Here is a 16,416-nt window from a genome sequence, read left to right on the forward strand (position 1 = left end):
ATTCTCCTGGACCCTATTGGGAATAGGCAGCTGGATAATGAATGGTCATGCGTTTCATAGCAATAATCTCAATGCTGAGATTTTGCGAAATGAGTCTTAAAATATAGAATGATGAGAAATAATTTCGATGTCATGAAAATAAATTGTAAACATTTAAATCAATTTGTATCTACCACCCTGGTGCCTAGTTTATTATTATTTGCCAACTTTGAGCGACTAGAAATTATACAGGTCATGCTAAAAAAATAAACGTCACCTTAAACCCAAAATGTTATTGTTTTTTTGTTCTTTAGGAATGTTATTAATTAAGTGCAGGGTAATGGTGCGATTTCAAAGATCTTAAACAACAAGGCATCCCCGTCAACCCTGAGTGACCAAAATGTATCGTGGTCTAGCCAAATTTTGTATTAAATAATTATACATACGCACTGAAGGTACCTTCACTTTTTCCATGGTTGAAAATTGTCATGTTGAATATATTTGTTTATCTCCTGTTATTTATGTCAACATTTTTTACAAGGACTGCAGTGCCCTTTTCACACATCTTCTCATTTCGATGACTTGATTACGGTTTTTTACTCATCGCTCCATTTGCCAAGTTGCTTTCCAATTTCGCAGAATGCAGAACTACGGTACTTGTTGTCTTTCTCTTTTTAGCTGTTGATTCCGCCCAATGACCAAATTCAGTCCGCTAATCACAGAAACCCAAAAATTCGCACCCGCATGAGATTTCGTACACATTGGCCGAAGACAGTGACATCTAATCCACTCAAAATAATTTTTTCTTCAAGAGCTTGCGGCCGCCATCTCCTCGTGTCAAGCGCCTTATGATGTGCGTGCTTTTGTTTTCCTTCTTTTGTTCATCTTTCTTGGGCTTTGGTTTGCTGTTTGAACCGTACTTGAAACGGGGCTTTTCTTACTTTCACCATTTTTATGCTACACCAACAAATAGACACACCAGACAACATAGTGCCATCTAGTCGTCAAATTTTACGTAATGGACTTTTTATAGAAAAATATTACATTTTTATATTTTTAAGGACATCTCAAACATTGCATTCAAGCTTTGAGGCAGACTGAAACATTTTATGTCAAGTGAAAATCTTATTTATTTCGGAATACGGTAGTATAGAAATATTTGAGCAAAGATTGTATAAAATACGCTAAAATGTTATAGCTTGGTACAAACGCCACTAATTTTATTCAGTAAGTATTTTTCACCATCTACATTAAATAAACTTTTGCCGAACACAGCTTTGTGATGTACAATTACTATAGTTCGTATCACTACTATGCTGCAAAGTCAATTAGAGTACAAGACCGTAATATGTGACTTGAAACAAAAATAACAATAATCTGATTGTTTTAGCAGTATCTCATGTTTTTTTTTTTTTTTTTTTTTTCAAAAAAAGACAACGTACCCACAATTTTGTAATGGTATATCATAAAGTCCATATTGTGATGCTTTTCGATCAGAACGTTTGGATATTGCTATGTTCCTACGAGCAATTTTCGGCTGCACCGACAATTTAAGAAAACATTTACTTCCATCCAAACTGTCCAAAAATTTGCTGACCTTGGAAAACTGTTGTATTTATCACTAGGCGCTTGAGTCAGAGGCCGACAGCAGAGGAGCTGGAGCAACGGAATATCCTCAAACGTGAGCATTTTAACATTTTACACTTTAACACACAGATTAGCTGCAAGAGGCACACATACTTCCACTACCTCAGAGAAGGGTCTGTTGCAAATGCTTATTTGCTTTCACAGAAAGGCATATCCATAAGGATTTCAATTTTTAGTATTGTGCATAATGCTTTGGCACTGGACAGTGAAAATGGATACAATACTATTAATTGCTGTGATAACATTCACATTGAGAGGAACATTAATATAGATTATGCTTAGACGAGTTGATGAATGTTTTCCCACTATTCTCGTAGCCGGGCGTGGTTTGTTATTAAAAATTGATAAAATGTTAACCCGCTTAAAATCGCGGGATATCAACCTGCGTACTGATAATGTTAATGATGATTGCAATGATTTCAGCGTCATTTATTATAGACTCACAGTATAGGAAGGAAAAAGGATACGATGCGAACAAGCTGACAAGCGTATCTTGATTGCGGTTGCTAAATAGCAGATTGAGTTCTTTACATTTTTAACATTGTAAGGAAAGTATTTGAAAAAAATGAAAAACTAACATATTATTAAAGTAAGTGATAAACGTGTCAATGAAAAAGAAAAACGATTTTGGCTGTATTATTATTAAATATAGTTAAGGAATCTCCAATACTACCTTTATGCAGACCACCATAAGTATACATATTTAACCATTGAGTATTTAACGAAGCCTATACCGATTATTTTCAATTACCACCACCTATTTACTATCCGACTTGTTCATCAGGAATTTTTGCAATAAAATTTGGGGAAAGAAAATACTTTGTATAATTAACAAGCACAGTCACTAAAATACAGAATATAACCCCAAAATAAAACATTGTGGGTTCCAAATTTTGGAGTTATTTGTAATACATTTGAAAAAGTGTGGAACAAAACTGAGGACCTGAGTTTTAATCTTTGTTCAATTATAGTGTGTAATAACATAGGTAGAACTGTTAACTATTCAGCATTATAGAAGGTGCTTTAAAAATATTTGGCAAGTGCTTATCATAAATAAATTTTTCTCAACAATTCAAAACATAAATATTACACGATGCAAAATATATATCGGACTGCATTGTTCCCTCTAAGTTGCGCGCCTGCTCAATTGCGCACTTGCCCGACATTCTCCACGCACAAAAAAATGTATCCTGCACAAAAAAATTGGAATTGGAATTGCAAAATTAATTTGCTAGGAAAATGGCCAGAATATCAGTGCATGCAGGCTAAAACGACGCGGGTTCCCTCTGCGGTGTTTTAAGCGTGGTATTTTGAAGTCAATATCAACATGGAATTGAGTAAATGAAAGCATGCGTGCATGTCAGCTCGAGTTCTTGCGCCAAGTGAGAGAGGGAGAGCGAGTAGAGGCGGTGGGAGGCATGAGGGAGCTCGCCCTTTAAAAAAATATTGTATTTTTTTTGTTTTTCACTTAGACAATAAACTGTGAGGGACAGGTGGTTTACTTTAATGATCGCCAGCATAGTAATATGACGTTGTTACGTCAACTTTTCTTACCTATGTAAGTTACATGTATGTTGCCCCACAAGTTGACTTCTTTTTTTAGAGAAGCGGTTCTTTTGGCTCGGCTCATTAAAGAGAGCCGGCTTTTTCAGCTCCTAGATGGCTTGTCAGATTGTTTTTGTTGGTTTTATCCATATATTACCATTTAATATGTAACATTATGCACAAAACAACTTGAAAATGGGAAAATATAAAGCAAAAAAGAAAACTAGAATTTTTTTTAAATAAAACAAAAAAACAAAAGAAAGAGAGAAAAAAGAAAAAAGGGTAAAAAAGAAAAACAGGAAAAAGAAAAACACAGGGAAAAAAGAGGGAAAACAAAAAGAACAAAGTAAAAAGCTAAGAAAAAATAGAAAAGAAAAAAGTAAACTAGTTTACGAAAGAAGCAAATGGGCAAGAAAAAATAAATAAAAACCTAGGAACAAAACAAAAAGCTAGGGGGAAAAAATGAGAAAAAAAAATAAGAAAGCAGATAAAAAGACATGTTTTAGGGGTCCCTTTGATCGCTCTTGTGTTACATTCAAATAATTTGCAAATATATCAAGTATATCTCCCAACATTTTACTTCCAGTAAAAAAAATGTGATTAAATACAATTCTGTATTATGCAATCTACTAAATAAATCCACAAAATGTAAGTATTATGTAGCAAAGGATACTTTTTAAAAATGGAAATCTCATGTTATGGTTGTTGTAATACTCTGTGTTTCCTATATTTTTGTATTCATAGTCTAATCATTATGTATTTAAATAAATCAATAAGTAGATGAAATTACAAAATAATGAAAATGTTCCTTCAAAAATCTAAAAATGAATTACTCAAAATAAGTAACATAAGTAAATAATTCAATAAAATGGTTTCATTGAAAATACATGAATTAAATACATCAATATCTAAATAAATACACGTGAAGTGACAACGTTCTCATTAAGCGACTGTCCACAAAGACGGGTATTCTGCTATATTCAGCAATGTTTGTCTGGGCTTTGAGTAGAAATGATTGCCTTATTTTGATTTGGTGCATATCCATGGCATTTAAATCCACATTCATTGACTCGGATGAGAAACAAAACAAACCTTTTTTTTTTTTTGCCAAAGGCTCTGTTTTTTAGTTTTTTTTCTCATCTCAGCCTGATGTTTTACGTTGCCGCAGTTCACCCGAGGAAGTCGGGCCCAACGAGATTGCTTTTCTTAGCGCCGGCGCACACACAAGCTGTATCAGTGAGGCACAGCCCCGTCGCCTGGTACTCTGTGACTTTCACATCAAAGTGTGATTTAGCAACACTTCCTGCTGCAGGCGCCGGCATACGCCAAGGAAAAGTCAAACAATTTATGGGGCCAGCGTCACAGCCTCCTCCATCATTAGAAAACTTACGGTGAAATCAAATGTGGGGAAGCGCCTGTATGCAAGATCAATGAGAAATGTGCTATAATAGCGAGAAATGTACAAATTGGAATAATGTCTGCTAAGATCTCATTGCAAAAAGGGCTTATATGCTGACCTATAGTAGAAATACTCAATATGACTGCGCTAAGTGACCGTAATATAGTAAAGGTAGATGTTAGTAGTTTACATAACGCCTTTTATTGAGGTATTATTCCCAAAGCCTAACGAGAATAGAGGAACAATAGCAGTGCTCATATTTTTCTAGTCAGTAAATTGAAGAAAAAAGTATCTTTATAAAGATCGATTAGTGCATTCCACAATACTTAACAGTCAGAAAGCTAAAGAAATGTATTCAAATGTCTCCTCATATTATATTAAACCATTTGTGCTAACGCATATGCTAACGAGCTATCAATTGCAACGTTAGCAAGACATACAGTGGAGATTAAATATTCACAACAGGATTACCAATTCTCATGAATTAGCTGTTTGATTTTCATAAATAAAGGGATATTGTTGTCAAGTGTATATACAGACGCTGCCCAACCTACGAAACAGCTTGGTTTCGGATGAACGTTCGTAAGTTGAATTGGTTCTTCAGTGCTATATTTTTTATGTTTAAGGTTTACAAAAGTATGTTTAAGGCTTATATAAGTAACCTGTATTGTTTTGCAGGAAAAAAATAAACTTTTCATAAAATAATATGCTCTATAAAGATAAAGTTAAATGTAACCTACTTTTGGAATATAGGTTTCAAGAGGTCCTCCTTCGTGTTAAAGAGAGGCTGAAAAATAACGATCCAACCATTTTCTCAACCGCATCAAGCTTTCTTATTCCACTTTCATTTCAAAAGAAATGGCTCGCCTCTTTACACTTCACACCAACCATATCAAACGGCTGCACGAGATATTAAACAATAAAAACGTCAAAGGTCGTAGCGCGCTAGCGATACAGTACACGTTGTTATGATTACACATGAACCCGGAAGTAGAAAGCAGATTTCTTCTTCGGGGTGGATGCTGGGTGACCTCTCACAGCGCCACGCGGCAGAAAGAAGTATTACAGTACAGTCATCTACCCGGAAAAAGGTGCACACAATACAAAATCTGTCATACAGCAATGTCCGGATATTTTTTGACATCCCGAAAAAAGTGATCGTATCTACCTTTTGCGTAAGTCGAATGTTTGAAAGTAGGGGAGTGTCTTTAATGAATTGCAAATAATAATGCAGGAATATAACGGCATGAAACAAGGCGTTGTCGACCAAAAACACCCTTTCTCTTGAGTCCTCACAAAACAGGGTCTGGCTCAGGCTGATTCGGGTTATAATACCCACGGGGTCGGGCTGGATTCTTTTAGGCCTGGTTTTACTTAAAGTCATAACTATTTAGAAATAAAAGTGGTGATATAGATTGAACCAAGTATGTTCCACACAGTGCTGTTGACAGGTGTTTTAATGGTTTTCCACATCAATATAATCCAGTGTTACTACAAAAAAACCTTACGGTAGCTTTCAGGATCGTATGTCAAAGTCTAGTTGTTATTGAAAAGAAATGGTTGAAGTGGTCAAATTAAAGGTAAAATCGAGCCTAAAAATTCCAACCCAGGCCCGTGGGTATTAAAGCCTGAATCCGATTGATTCACTTGACTTGCAGGACTTAGCCCAAAGCAAATCCGAAATATCATAGTTTATTTCTGAGGATTCTGAAGGAGGAGGTGACCAATGATAACAAATTACCGACCCTTTTTGGTAAGGAAATGTAAGTTGAACAAGACCGTATAAACATTTACATCTCTTAAATTTCTGTGTCTGCAGAGGTTACATTAACCGGCAACATTTTAAGGCCGAAATTTGGCTCGGGCTTGGACTCAGGCTTAGACTTAATATCTTACCTGAAGTCCAAACGCAAGTTAGCAATGTGTGTGCAACAATGACAACACCCCTGATTGTGTCTTGTAAAAGGTCAAAAGTCTATTCAGTGTAATTACTCTTCGAGATGTATCCCTTATATCATGAGAGCATCTTAAATATTTTTTTTTTTTAAATATGCTATGGTATTTTCTTTGCATGCAGCCATGTTGATTTCTCAAGAAATTGGAAAAAATGCCAACACTTTAGCATCTCTCTATGGCATTCTCGGCCACTTTATGATACATGCATCGAATTTAATGAAAAGAGATTTCTATTTTAATCCAATTCGCTAATCATGCAATCATGCGCGTGCACCAAAGGGAAAACTTGAGAGAACAAAGCAATCGAGGCCCCCCCGACACGCACGGCTAATGCTATTAAAGAGCCAATGATGAAATCTATTTGAGGTTATGCAATCATGTTCGCTTTAGTTTTAGCGTTGCTAGCTAATTGGTCGCACTTAAAGTCCCTGTTTACTTCCCTCATCAGCAAATGCAAATACTTCTCCTTCTGCGCAGCTCGCAACGAGCAAGAGGAAATCGAGGAGAAGCGGGAGATCAAGCGGCGGCTGACTCGGAAGGTGAGTGGAAAGCGGGCCATTGTTGCGTGCTTCCCCGAGAGACGCCAGCGTCCTCGTTGCCCTTGGCCCCGGCAGCATTTCTGCTGCCAAATCTTTGGACCCCTTAAAGAGGTGTTGAGTGTCTTCCTGGCGCTTTCAATTATGCTAGCTGCACCCTTGCTGGCATCCGGCTCTTGACACCCCCCAAAATATTTCATCTGATTCGCTATATTTATGTCTAGGGCATCAAAACAACTCTTTTAAAAAGACACAACATGGTATTCAATCCACATTATTCTCTGAGAATGTGCCTTAAAAGATAATATTAGTTTTTTTGTGAGCATAGTACAGTATTTTCTGGTCTACAATGGACACCTAAAAACACCAAATTGGACAGGAATTTTTAAGAGCGCCTTATAAACTGGTGCGCCTTATATAATACATAAAACGGTGCATCTTGATTGGCAACATTTACATGTGTATCTGTGTGGGTTATTTGAGTTATGATTAATCAATCGATAATCACCGCTGGCCGAAATCACAATACATTGTAAGCAATGGTATTCGAACCCGGGTCATTGCGGTGTGGGGGTCGATACTTTGGCACTAAACCACCGGTAGCACAGATGACATATGAAAGACATTAGCCTTATCTTATTACCACCCTTTTTTTACTCACTGTGCCAAAAACACTGATTTTCATAGTGCATTGTGATTGGTTAAACAGTTTCTCCACTTCTCTACCTGTGCGTCAATAAAGTTGCAATAGATGGAAACAGAAAAGGATCCAAGCTCTTTTACGTACATATGCATATTGAACCTAGAGGTTATTGACGCACAGGTGAAGAAGTGGGAAAACTGTTCAACCTATTATAACGCACTATGCAAATTGCTATTTCTGGTAGTGTGAGTAAAAATTGTGTGATAATGAGTTGAGACTGCCGTCTAACTGTTGCTACGCTGAGTTAATTAATCTTCTTTCGCACGGCTTGCTTTCCGCCCGATGATCACAGCTGGTTTCTGTTCTGGACACCTCCTTTCTTCTTTCAAGGCTTTTGGTGAAAAACAACTTGAGTTATTGCATGCACAGATTATTCCAGGTCAAGTTGCACCCTTTGGTATGTGAGACAAAGAGACAGACTGTACAAAAAACAACTCATGGCCTTGAAGAACAGCTTACGGCTGAAAACTCTACAAAAAGGGCTGAGAACACTTATAGATAGATAGATAGATAGATAGATACTTTGTTCATCCCCGAAGGGAAATTCACATTTCCAGCAGCATCCCTGAGCTGAGAACAATCGAAAATAACACGGGAGCTGCTGGAGTGGCTGCCATTCGTGACGGCGCCGGAAGAAAAGATTCAATTTGAATCATGTACAAACAAACAGACAATTGAATCATGTACAAACAAACAAACAAAATATTCATGTTTCAATAAGTGGAGTGTTAATAAAATGGGGGGAAAATAATTTCTGATACTGATATAACCAGGTAAAACTAATTTTAAGTTACCTGTCCAAAGGTGGATCCTGTGTGACCTCTCACAGCGCCACCACACGCTGGCAGAGGCGGACAGAAGCACTATGGTAATGTCCTGTACTCGGAAAAAGGTGCGAATAATACAAAATCTAACTTACAGCAATTTCCGGATATCTTTGATATCCCCCAAAAAATGTTCATATCTCCAGTTTTCCGTAAGTCGGATGGTCGTAAGTATGAGACGAAATTTTCGTATAAAGAAGTATGAGACGAAATTTTCGTAAAAGATGTACACACACACACACATATATATATATATATATATATATATTATATATATATATATATATATATATTTATATAGGCAACCAGTTCAGCGTGTCCTCTGCCCGAAGATGTCTGGGATAGCCTCCAGCACCCCCGCGACCCTACTGAGGATAAGCGGTGCAAATAATGGATGGATATATTATATATGTATATATATATATATATACAGCGCATCCGGAAAGTATTCACAGCGCTTCACTTTTTCCACATATACATATTAATTCCAACTGTAGGATAAATATATGTATATAATTCCAACACTGCCAAAAATGGTTGAATTGCCGTTTCGAATTGTACATCTATCATAAACATTACAGGTATTTCCAAATTCTATAACATGGAAAATATGAGGCAATAGACCATGCCTTTTGCATGAAATCTATATATACTTCATCAGTATATTCCAAATATGTTCTGAGTTGATATATTTAAGACCGCATGTCTTGTCACTGTCACCCTGACCTGTGACGTTATTGGAGGAACTCTAGCAAGATAGTAGTCTTTTTTTTTTTTTTTTTTTTTTTTTTATAAACGTGCTCGACCTCGCTCAGATTTTGTAGGTCGAAGCATTCAACTGCGACAAAACGGTCACAAGGCTCCCAGCAATTAGGTAGGCAAATTTTCAATTTCTCCAAGCAGAATTGAGCAGTATGCAATTGCTGTTTACTATCATCACTTAGTTTCGGAGCTTTCTCAAATATTGTGTTAATGGAATTCGCCCTTTAAAAGTGTTGTGTTTCTTCAATGATGTCACAACTCAAGAAAATCACCCAGATGGGTCAACTTTGAGACTAAATTCCTCATGTCACCCGGCGTGTGGAATACTTATACATATTTGTATAATTGTGGGGAAGAACAATGCACGGTTTTGTGTCTAATTGAATAAAAAATGTTGTTTGGGAGTACCTTTAAGTACCAGACAGCATAAATGTCTTTGTTAAGGTAACAACGTTTTGATGGAGCATTTTTTGTGGTAGCTGAGCCAAAGGCCCACAGTGGAGGAGTTGAGACAGGCCAAAATCCTCACCCGATTCAGCGACTACGTGGAGGTCTCAGACGCTCAGGACTACGACCGGCGGGCAGATAAGCCCTGGACTCGCCTCACTGCAGCTGACAAGGCCAGTCGTGCATTTTGCTCGTGATGCATGTTTACAGCATAGCTTTTTTTGTTTGCGGCGCGTTTCTGTGAATCGACTTTATTTGTTGAGCTACTTTTTAAACTTGAAGATTCAATATTTTACTGGTTATTCTAAAGACCTGAAGCAAAGTTTTTTCAAACAAAACGTAACAAGATAATCTGTGAAAACATTATTTTATCTAAGTTTCTAAAAGGTGGGGTGCATCAATTGAGGCGTCCTTAAGAAGTTGAAAGTAGAATATTCTCTTGTTATGAATGAGTTCAAATAGCCCTTATATGTTTTTTCAATGTTCCTATCTGCTTTCATCTTACTTTTAGCAAAGCTGTTTGGGGCAGAATACATTAGGTAGGGTTAATTTGTGCTCTAAATTGACCCTAGGTATGAGTGAGATTATAACTAGTTGTCTGTCTCTGTGTGTGTTGCAACTGGCTTGCAACCAGTTCAGGGTGTGCCCTGCCCACTGCTCTCAACCCCTGCGACACTGGGGAGGATAAGCAGTGCACATAATAGATGGATCAATTCATGGAGGTAGGAGGAATGGATGTGGGGAACCAGTGCTGGAGAGTAATGTCACGCTTGTCCCGGCAGGGCTTTTTTTTTTGTTTCTATTTGTTAGTGTAGCACAGTGGTCCCCAAACTATGGCCTGCATCAACCATGTTTTGATAACAATAAATTTGTGACTTACAATGTTCAAATAAAGTCGAAGAATATATATATATATGTATATATATATTATATATATATATATATATATATATATATATATATATATATATTTTTTTTTTTTTGTCATTGTCACATGTAATATGCACGACAAAATGAACATTGTAAAAGAAGTGTGGCAATTGCAGGAGTGCCCAAATGTAAAATGTATATTTTTTCAGAAAGCCACAAACAAACAACCCTCTTTGGATTGTTCACAGAACAAAAGTCAGAAAATAAATACCATTATTTATGAAATAAATCCTAACCAAATAAAACTCTTCACAGGAAAGAAGTCCATGGAATATAAACTGTTGTACTGTGCACTTAAGAGGTCCCAGTCAGAGTTAGTTGTCAGAGCACTGGACCACCAGTGGTATTGATGACTTGCGAAAAGGCAGTAAATGTTATCACATCACACAATTTTTAGTCAATGGTACAAGAGACAAATTTTAATAGTGTTGTATGTATCATATGTGACAATGACTATAATCTCTACTCCTCTATGGTATTCTAAACATTGCAATTGACAAATTTATTGTAATTGCAACATGTGGAATGGACAACGAAATTAACGAGTACAGCGCTCTCACCATGGCGACCTGGGTTCGGATTACGCTATAAACATTATCGCGCGCCCAGATTTTGAGTTCTCAAGGTAACAAAAAAGAATGCGTGTCAAAACGCTCTCAGGTATTGTTTAGGCTGCCGGGCAAATGTTGAGGCAGGACCACTTATTTTATCTGTTGATCTTTTGCAGAGATCTCAAATACTTGAAAGGGGCCCTTTTATTTTTAACCATTGTATCTTTGTTGATTGTCATCAGCAAGTTTCTAGTGAAAGGCAAAGGGTCAACTTTGATTTCCACTATGGCGGTGTGTAAAACTATCAAACCAGGTACTGATAGCTGATGTTTAAAAGTTAAAGAAGCTAAAATCCGATATCGCCCCAGCCCATGGTTACATAAGAGCGTGGTTAAAATTCAGAGCAAATCGCTCACGGGCAGTTTTTTTTATTTTTATTTTTTATTTGAAACGTCTTCAGAAGTTTCTTGATGACGTCCCCAAAGCACTCCCGTGGCGCCCTTTGCCTTGAGAACCGAGACAACCGTGAGATTTTTGAGCACGCAAGATCGCACCTGAGGACCACTCACAGGGGCTGCGACTGTTTTGATTACGCAATAGCTCCCCTTACGTAAGCGAGTAATCGGACAAGCTCAGCCGCGGGACGGCGCGCTGCAGACATGTCTACTTCCTGCTCCCAACATCAAAGCGACGTTGGAGCAGTTTGCCTTCCTATATTGAAATATATTTTATCAAGTTTGTTCAATAATTGATTTTTAGATGATAATGAGTACCTATTTATCGCTGACCACAATTGCATGACAATGGTGGTAACAGTAATCAAACCCGGATGGCGTTGGTTAGAGCGCCAACCTTTAACCACCAGGCCACTAGGGAATACTGTCAATGACGTAGGAAAAGGCAATAAGTCTTATCACACGATATTTGGTCATTGTACCATAAACAAATGGTAGTAAAGTTAGAAAACGTAAAGTGATTCATAATAGGTATAGCATTTTGTTTGACATTTCATTAGCTCAAACTAAGCATTATAAGTGGCAGCCATGCATGTATATCTTTGAGTGTTCGAATTACTTCCCACATTGCCTTTCTCTTCATTCAGTTCAGAATCTCATGCGCTCCATAGAGACACTGCAAGACGGCAATACATTACTGTATTTCAGTGGTCCTCAACCTTTTCTGTAACACGGACCGGTTTAATACCTTAACAATACTTTTGCTGCCCAGCCCAAGAATACCGTCAACAGTATGTCACCATGACTTAAAATTTTGTCTGTATCTCAAGTAGTCTCATGGATAGGATCAGGAGCTTTCCTCATTGTGAGCTGAGTTTGATTCCCAATGCATCCAATTTTTTCAATTCTGATCTGAGATATAATTGGACTGATGGATCAACCAAAAAATGTGTTACTTGTTTTTTTTTTGTTTTTTTTTTTTATACAAACCTACCTTGTACTATAGTTATATAATTCAATGCCCCCTTTAATCTACTGCGCTTTATATATGAAAGAATATCGCAGAAGACTAATTTGGGGTTGTGTGCGCCTTATAATCCAGTGCACCCTATAGCGTAGGAAATACAGTAACTTTTTTTGTATATTTCTTTTGCATTCAATTGTGATTTTTGTGGACTAAAATTTAGAAAAACTTCTCTCAGGGATTGAGCTAAATGCAACATTTATTTTACAAAATACAATTTGAAATAAACCCAAATTCTGTTTTTGTGGTCAAGTAAAAAAAAAAAAATCCTATTTAGATCCCAATTTGAATTTCCATGAAACCTGAGAAGACCAAGGGTTTTGTGTGATTTAAATCTGCTCTGGGAAACTGCATGCTCGCCACTTTTTTGTTGAACCTTTGCATTACACTGCCCTCTGCTGCCAGGTTGCTTTTACTGCGGTCTTGGGGAAAAAACAGCATTCTAAGCATCGTTTTTTAAGTAAATATTTACATAATTCAACGTATATATACCTTGTAGAATCTACCCATTTTCAGTGGATTGCAAAAATATTAGTGCTAAGTAGGACTGCAATGGAAATTCAACTTTTTAAAGGCGAGAACTTTTTTTTTTTTTTTTTTTTTTTTCCCCCACAGCAAATCTTAACATATTCTTCCAACTACTCAAATTGGATTAAATTGATTTTGTCATTTTGTTTATTTTTTTTCTCCTCACTTTTCATTTAAAAATTGCAGCGTCGATTCATCCCGAACGGCTTCAACCGTCTTTTATTGTAAAAAAATGTGCTTCGGAACAACAAACGCTTTGCTGAGAGTATTAATTGTCTATTTCTTGTGTTTGGTCCAATGCAGGCAGCTATTCGAAAGGAGCTCAATGACTTCAAGAGCAATGAGATGGAAGTGCATGAGTCGAGTCGTCATTTAACCAGGTAAAGTATCTGCTGTAAAGTAACAAAATGTCACCCCAAACACTCTTTAAACATATGTTACTGCCGACTTGAGGTCACCGAATTATTCCTTTAATGCATTAGTCAAAATAGATGCCTGATACAGTTAAATATTCAAACTTCCTTCTCAAATAAACATGACTTCTTGTAGTTTGCAGTTCAGAAATGAAATACCTCATTAAAAAACATATTTCACTTTGCTATCAAACTTATACGTTTATACTTTAGTAGACAATCAAAATAGGAAGAGAAGACCTCATTGAATTTTAAACTTGCAAGGAGAAAAACCCTCGCAATGACGATTTCCAAATCTATTTTTATTAAATCTAGGCTTAAAAAAAGCAGATCCCACCCGAACAGGTGTGGAAATTAAAAAAATCAAAATTATTGGTTAAAGGTAACAAAGATGTGAACAGTGCATGATAGTCAACATTACAAATGCGTGAGGAATAATAGTCAAAATAACAAACGGCCATCCTATGCCTTCTTTGCAGCTAACCAATCCTAAAATCACAAACAAGCAAAATAAACTTATCGCAAATCAATGTACAATTTTAAGTAGATGGTAGGTTGGAGAATTTAACCTTTTTCCAAAGTCTCAGTAACTTCTGAGATTAACCGTGGGCTTAAAGCAGATGTTAAGAATTTTAACATTGGAAAATTTACCAAACATCTTTTTATATAAAATAAATTCAGCACTCTCTTAATACATAACTAAATCAGAGTTCCTCCTCAAATAAATTGGGGGCATTCCTTGCAGCATACCAAATTACACATTTGATGCACTTGACTGAAAATTAAATACCTCCTTAATTTCTTTTTTTTTTTTTTTAAATAAATGATTTTCCTTTACAATACCACAAAATCTAAAACTTTGCATAAGGCACACTTGGACATTAAAAAAAAGGATATTCTCCACAGTTAAATGGCAGGCAAAGATGAGTACCGATCCCAGAATTCTGTATCAGTACAGGGTAATTTTTCAAGGCTTTGCAAGCAGCCTCCTTCCTTATGGTTATTTGTCAATCAGGAACTTAAAAGTAAAATTCTATATTATTTAGGGCCTCCTATTTAAAAAAAAATAATTAAAATAAAGAATTTTGATTTTAATTATAGGCAAAAATACATGAACAATCATATAAAGTGCATTTTTAAAAATACTTATAGATTAAGAAATTTGCATTTAATTTACATAGCTTAAGGCTCACTTAGAGGGAGCTGGCATGATTGTCAGCTATCTTGCTGCTAAGTGTAAAAAAAATTAGACGACAAAGTATGCGATTTGGTCTCTTTGAGTCTCCATAGTAAGTGATCTTCCTTGTTTTTGTAGCACTTGTTTTCGGACGCACTACACAATACAGCGACATCTAATGGTCCACTATTCCACAGTGTTCCTTATAAAAATAAATTAATGGTAAATCGCCATCAAAAAACGTTATAATCAAGGAAAACTATTATGTTTGGATTAAAAAGAGTTTCTCTAATGCAACATTGTGTTTTATTTAGCACCTTTTAGTTGTTAAAAAACGCCAATCAATTTAAAAAACTATATTGATTTGAATAAAAAGTAAATCAGCACGGATTATCATGTAAACATGATTTTTTTAAGATACTCATAGATCAAGTAATGTATATTTATTATACATCACGAGGCTCACATAGAGAGAGCTGACATGAGTGACTGCCATCTTGCTGCTACGGGTAACCCCAAAAACAAAACCTTGTGAAAGGCTGGGTCCAAAAAAAGTAAATAAATGCGATTGTTCACATTGAGTCTCTATAGTTTTTATTCTTCCTTGTGCATTGTTACATTCGTTTTCGGGTGCATGACACAATACAGCAACATCTAGTGGTCAAATATTACGAGGTGTCCCTTTTAAAATATTTGTCATTTTCTGCAGCGGGGAGGGTATTTTCTGTACTGCAATAGTAGTATTTCCATCAATGACTACTCAAGGTTTGAGTATTGGTATGCGTCTCAAAATTGTATCGAAAGCACCTACTAGGCAAAATAAATATTTTACAGTTTAGAAACGTAACAAATTGCTTAATTCAAATACATCTTGTAGTCATCAGTAAAAAGAATCTTAAACAATGTTCTTTGGATTGTTCCAATATATAATCACCTGGCACTTATCTGTACATACAATCGTTCGTAAGTTGCCTGAGTGCTAATTTTGTATGTTTAAGGTTTATATAAGTATGTTTAAGGCTTGTATGAGTAACCTGTATTGATTTGTACTATAAAAATAAACATTTCATAAAATAATATGCTCTATAAAGATGAATAAAGTTAAGTGTAACATACTTTCAGAAGATGCGCTTCAAGATTTCAATTTCACTTTCATTTCAAAAGAAACGGCTCGCCTCTTCTTTACACTGACCATATTGAACGGATGTAGAGATATTTTACAATAAAAATTTCAAAGTTCTTAGCGCGCTGCAGATAGTATAGACATAGACGGTATAGAATGTTTACACACAAACTAAGAAGAAGAAGACTGATTTCTTCTTCGAGGTGGTTTCTGGGTGACCTCTCACAGCGCCACACGCCGGCAGCGGCGGAAAGAAGCACGACAGTAATGTCCTTTACTCGGAAAGAGGTGCACAATACAAAATCTAACTTGTAGAAATGTCCCATAATTTTTGACATTGCGAAAAAAATGTTCGTACCTACCGCTCATTGTAAGTCAAATGGTCGTAAGTGAGGGAGCGTCTGTAGTTAAATAAAC

At 36.3% G+C, this 16,416-nt stretch overlaps 1 protein-coding gene across 3 annotated transcripts in view; it reads left to right on the forward strand.

Moving 5' to 3' along the window:
- Positions 1-16,416, forward strand: part of LOC148374606 (phosphatase and actin regulator 1) — a 77,090-nt gene that overhangs the window by 58,752 nt on the left and 1,922 nt on the right. For all 3 annotated transcript variants that reach the window (XM_088338607.1, XM_088338615.1, XM_088338599.1), the window contains exons 8-11: positions 1,605-1,660; positions 7,004-7,065; positions 9,831-9,975; positions 13,594-13,666. In XM_088338607.1, coding sequence (XP_088194733.1) covers positions 1,605-1,660; positions 7,004-7,065; positions 9,831-9,975; positions 13,594-13,666 — 336 coding nt within the window. The remainder of the gene's footprint in view (positions 1-1,604; positions 1,661-7,003; positions 7,066-9,830; positions 9,976-13,593; positions 13,667-16,416) is intronic.

Source organism: Urocampus carinirostris, chromosome 1 (assembly GCF_059441175.1).
Source record: "Urocampus carinirostris isolate Australia breed hairy pipefish chromosome 1, RoL_Ucar_1.0, whole genome shotgun sequence".
Lineage (NCBI taxonomy): Eukaryota > Metazoa > Chordata > Actinopteri > Syngnathiformes > Syngnathidae > Urocampus > Urocampus carinirostris.